Source organism: Neltuma alba, unplaced genomic scaffold (assembly GCF_004799145.2).
Source record: "Neltuma alba isolate B1F8T4 unplaced genomic scaffold, ASM479914v2 tig00011417_pilon, whole genome shotgun sequence".
Lineage (NCBI taxonomy): Eukaryota > Viridiplantae > Streptophyta > Magnoliopsida > Fabales > Fabaceae > Neltuma > Neltuma alba.
The window spans coordinates 1-4,092 of record NW_021636101.1 but is presented as its reverse complement, the minus strand read 5'-3'; the positions used below and the strand labels follow the sequence as shown (position 1 = coordinate 4,092).

At 37.9% G+C, this 4,092-nt stretch overlaps 1 protein-coding gene across 1 annotated transcript; it reads left to right on the top strand.

The window, feature by feature from the left end:
- The first annotated feature begins 938 nt into the window (after positions 1-938).
- Positions 939-3,992, top strand: LOC114713107 (probable LRR receptor-like serine/threonine-protein kinase At1g67720). The gene is made up of 7 exons (XM_028897688.1): positions 939-1,048; positions 1,313-1,856; positions 2,313-2,776; positions 3,156-3,291; positions 3,397-3,468; positions 3,552-3,620; positions 3,899-3,992. Exons 1-7 carry the CDS (start codon positions 973-975, stop codon positions 3,972-3,974), a joined length of 1,437 nt encoding a protein of 478 aa, XP_028753521.1. The 5' UTR covers positions 939-972; the 3' UTR covers positions 3,975-3,992.
- The last annotated feature ends 100 nt before the right edge of the window (positions 3,993-4,092 follow it).

The window sequence follows — 4,092 nt, the reverse complement described above, 5'->3', positions numbered from 1 at the left end:
CTTTGCAAGACAACCGACAATAAAAACAAACTAAAAGATACTAAACCATATTAAAAAAAATTAAAAAGATACTAAGAATGAAGAATTACGCATACCACTAAATGTATCAATGTCAAATAAAAGAGGGGAGAATAATATATATTATTATATATATTCTATATCATTATAAGTATTTCTAAAAAACAAGAATTATAAATATATATATCACGGGCATGGCCAAATGGGCAGCGCAGCATATTGTGCCCGCAGCCCAGCCCTGCCCATAATATGCCCAGCCCAAAAATGCCCATTTTCTTTTGGCTGTTTTTTTTTTTTTTGGGCTGGGCAGGGCCATTTTCTCGCCGGCTCAGGTGGGCATATCGGGCTAGCGAGCTTAATGAACACCCTATCTTGAATCTACCTTACTACAAATTACTGTTCTAGTCCTAAATATAAGACTCTTTTTGTAGTGTAAATTACGCTATAAAAGGAGTCTTACATTTAGGATTGGAGGAGTAATTTGAATTGGGTTGTTAGGGCCACAAAAGATGGCAAATTCATAGATTATTAATTTTTCAAACATTCCTTAAAAATACCAAAATAAATGTGGTTTTTTTCCCCCAAAAAAAAATGATCGTTAAAGAGGATAAAATTAATTCGTGGGTAAGTGGTTGTCATTTTCCCTCTTTTTCCTCTTCCCGCGTCGTTTCCATTTTTCTATTTTTAAGCAGTATTTGTTTAATTGTTAATTGGTGAGACTTAGCCGTCGTTACTCGTTTCGTTTCCATATAATTAAATATATTCCTTTCTTTATTCCTTCCCCCCAACTCCATTTCCGTTTGCTTCCCCACTATTCCTTCCTTCCTTCCTTCCTTTCATGCTTCTTCACCAAAACTGAAAGACCTCTTCAAAATTCATACTTCTAACAAAACCCCACAACTTGCTCTCTCTCATCTTTCATGCCATATCCATTCATTGTTTCCTTCAACCACCATGCCCTTCCTTCCCTGTCTCCTCCTCTTCTTCTCGCTCTTCCTCAACATTTCTCTCTCTCAAACACCTCCTAAAGGTACTCAAGCTTCTTGTTCGAATTTCTTTCTGTATATGGTTTATGAGGAATTCATGAAATCCATATATCAAGCTGTTAGTTTTTGAGTTTTTTCAATTGAAATTGCTTTGGGTAAATGGTTTCTGAGAAATTCATGGAACCCCCATGTGTTTTTATTGATTGTGGAGCAGCAACGACTGGGTCAAGCTATTTGTTCTTAAGTTTTTTTTTAATATAGAAATTGCTTTGTGTAAAGAGTTTCTGAGAAATTCATGTGATTTCCAGGTTTTTTCCTTGATTGTGGAGCAACCTCTAGTTCTACAATTGATGGTCTTTCATGGATTCCCGATTCGGAGTTTATTTCTACTGGTACAGCCAAGAATTTGACCACCCCTGTTTTGGCTCAAACTCTGTCCACCGTTCGATCCTTCCCGCTTCAAGACAAGAAGAACTGCTACAATTTTTTGGTGTATAGCGGGGCAAGGTACATGGTGAGGACCACGTACTTCTACGGAGGAGTGAACGGACCCGATCATCCTTCCCCGCCGGTGTTTGATCAGATGGTGGATGGGACTTTCTGGAGTGTGGTAAACACCACAGCGGATTATGCAAATGGGAACTATACCAACTACGAAGGGGTTTTCTTAGCTCAGGGAAAGACTATGACTATCTGTATCGGGTCAAATACTTACACGGATTCCGACCCGTTTATATCGGCTCTGCAGCTGGTGATCCTGGGTGGTTCCCTGTACAATGCTACGGACTTTGACAAGTATGGGCTCAGTTTGGTTGCGAGGCACAACTTTGGATACTCTGGACCCCCCATTCGGTTAGTGAAAAATTGTTTTTGCCCCATTCCTTTCAATTCTATCACTATGGAAGCTTTTTAGTAAAATTATGATTTGATGCTGTTTATGTGGGCTCAGCAGTGATCATTAGATTTGTAATGAAGTTCTTTTGGTTTACAAGTCCTAATGCTTATTGACTTTGCTTGATGGTGTCTAATTGCTACTTTAGTTTACCTTACAATGTTTTTGTGATCATGGAATTTTCCATCGGAAATTTATTGAACACCACAGAAATTCAGAGAGACTATTGTAATTTAGAGAGAAGCACACTGGTGAATGAAACATGGCCACGATCTGCTTGTAGATGCTTCTAATTTAATTTGCAGTAGGGAAGAATGTTCATAGCATTTTTCCCAGTAATAAATTAGAATTATCACACTGGCTTTATGCCTGGTTCCGTTTATTTTTCTAATAATTAGTCGTCATGGTATTACCAGGTATCCTGATGATCAGTTTGACCGTTTCTGGGCACCTTTTACACCAAGTAATTCCAGCCATTCAGGCAGCAGCAATGCTTCTGTTTCAGGAATTTGGAATCTTCCACCTTCAAAAATATTTGATACGTGGCTGGGTTCTGATCAGCTGGAATCCTTGCACTTGGCATGGCCTGAGGCATTACTTCCAAACTCCAATTACTCCATTGCTCTATACTTTGCAGATTACAGTGGATCATCATCAGGGAGACCAAGGATTTTAAACATTAGCGTGAACGGTATAAGATATTACAACGGTTTGAATGTGACTGAAGCTGGTGTTGTTGTCTTTGCCAACCTTTGGCCTCTTTCTGGTCCTACAACAATCACTTTGGACCCTGCTTCCACTTCACCCTTGGGTCCCTTGATTAGTGCCGGTGAAATTTTTCAGATGTTGCCACTTGGAGGAAGAACTTTAACGCGAGATGGTATAGCTACTTTTCTTTTTTGGGAAAGTTTGGATTATATTTAAAACAATTTTTGAGCAGGATACATATATTTAGTCAACCTGAAAATATGAGTATATTATTACATCAAAGAAGACAACTATTCCTTTGGTGACAATGCTTCCTAGCAATTTATGCCTAAGATGTTTTTCGTTGCTTATGTCCTGATGATAACAAGCGGGTAAATCTTCCAAATTTCAAGTTGGCCTCGTATAAGTAGCTTCCTTGTCCAAAATACAGTTGACTGGTTATTCTTTATTCATAGTTGCAGCCTTCTTTAAACGTTTGGTCATAGTAACGGTGTCCATGTATGTTATTTGTCATTATTCAATGTTTTTGAAAAGGGAGCTTTTCTTGACAGTTATTGCATTGGAAAAGATAAAAGAGAGCCTCCAAAATCCTCCACGCGATTGGAATGGCGATCCTTGTATGCCTCGCCAGTACTCCTGGACTGGCGTCACGTGCTCGGAAGGAACAAATATTCGGATAGTGAACTTGTAAGAACAGACTTGAGTTGTTCTAACATAGTAATTTGTACTTTCTTTTTATTCTGGTGCGCTAAACAAATGATTTTCTGACTCATGATTTGGTATTGATTTCAGAAACTTGACAAGTATGAACCTTTCTGGATCTTTATCACCTTATGTTGCCAATCTGACAGCGTTGACAAACATGTAGGTTGTTTAGTTTAAATAAATAGTTTTATGAAATTTAGGATAAACTTAGTTCTAATCAACAAATCATCGTCTTCCTGCAGCTGGCTTGGTAATAACAATTTGTCTGGACAAATTCCTGACCTCAGTTCACTAAGGATGTTGGAAACACTGTAAGTTCTATTCTTTCCCCCCCCCCCTCTTGATTCTGATAAGATGATTTGTCTTTTAGCTTACGATCAATAACACCATCGGGTAAAGTCACTATACAAATAGAATTAGACCATTCAAAGGCAACAGTGATATTATGATTGTTTTTGGTATCAATAATGATTAATGTGTTTGAGAGTAAATTGCAATTTCCAAGTGGTTGAATCTGAGAACCTTATATCATACACAGAACACAATTTTTGTATTTTCTTATCCTTTTTTTTTTTTTGGGAATTTTAAGGCACTTGGAAGACAATCAATTCACTGGAGAGATTCCCTCATCCCTGGGGAACATCAGCAGATTGAATGAACTGTAAGTTCTGCTTTCTCAAGATATATTAGAGAATGCAAGCAACTTTCTACTATTTGGAGTTCAGACCTCCACCCTTTCTTTCCAAGTAGTTTCTTATAGTTTCAATTATCCTTCTTCTATTG

Excerpts from the sequence above, each read along its gene's own strand:
- LOC114713107 (XM_028897688.1), top strand. The coding sequence starts at position 973 with ATGCCCTTCCTTCCCTGTCTCCTCCTCTTCTTCTCGCTCTTCCTCAAC. Across the intron at positions 1,857-2,312 it reads TACTCTGGACCCCCCATTCG|GTATCCTGATGATCAGTTTG; the intron begins GTTAGTGAAAAA and ends TGGTATTACCAG. Across the intron at positions 3,621-3,898 it reads CTAAGGATGTTGGAAACACT|GCACTTGGAAGACAATCAAT; the intron begins GTAAGTTCTATT and ends GGGAATTTTAAG.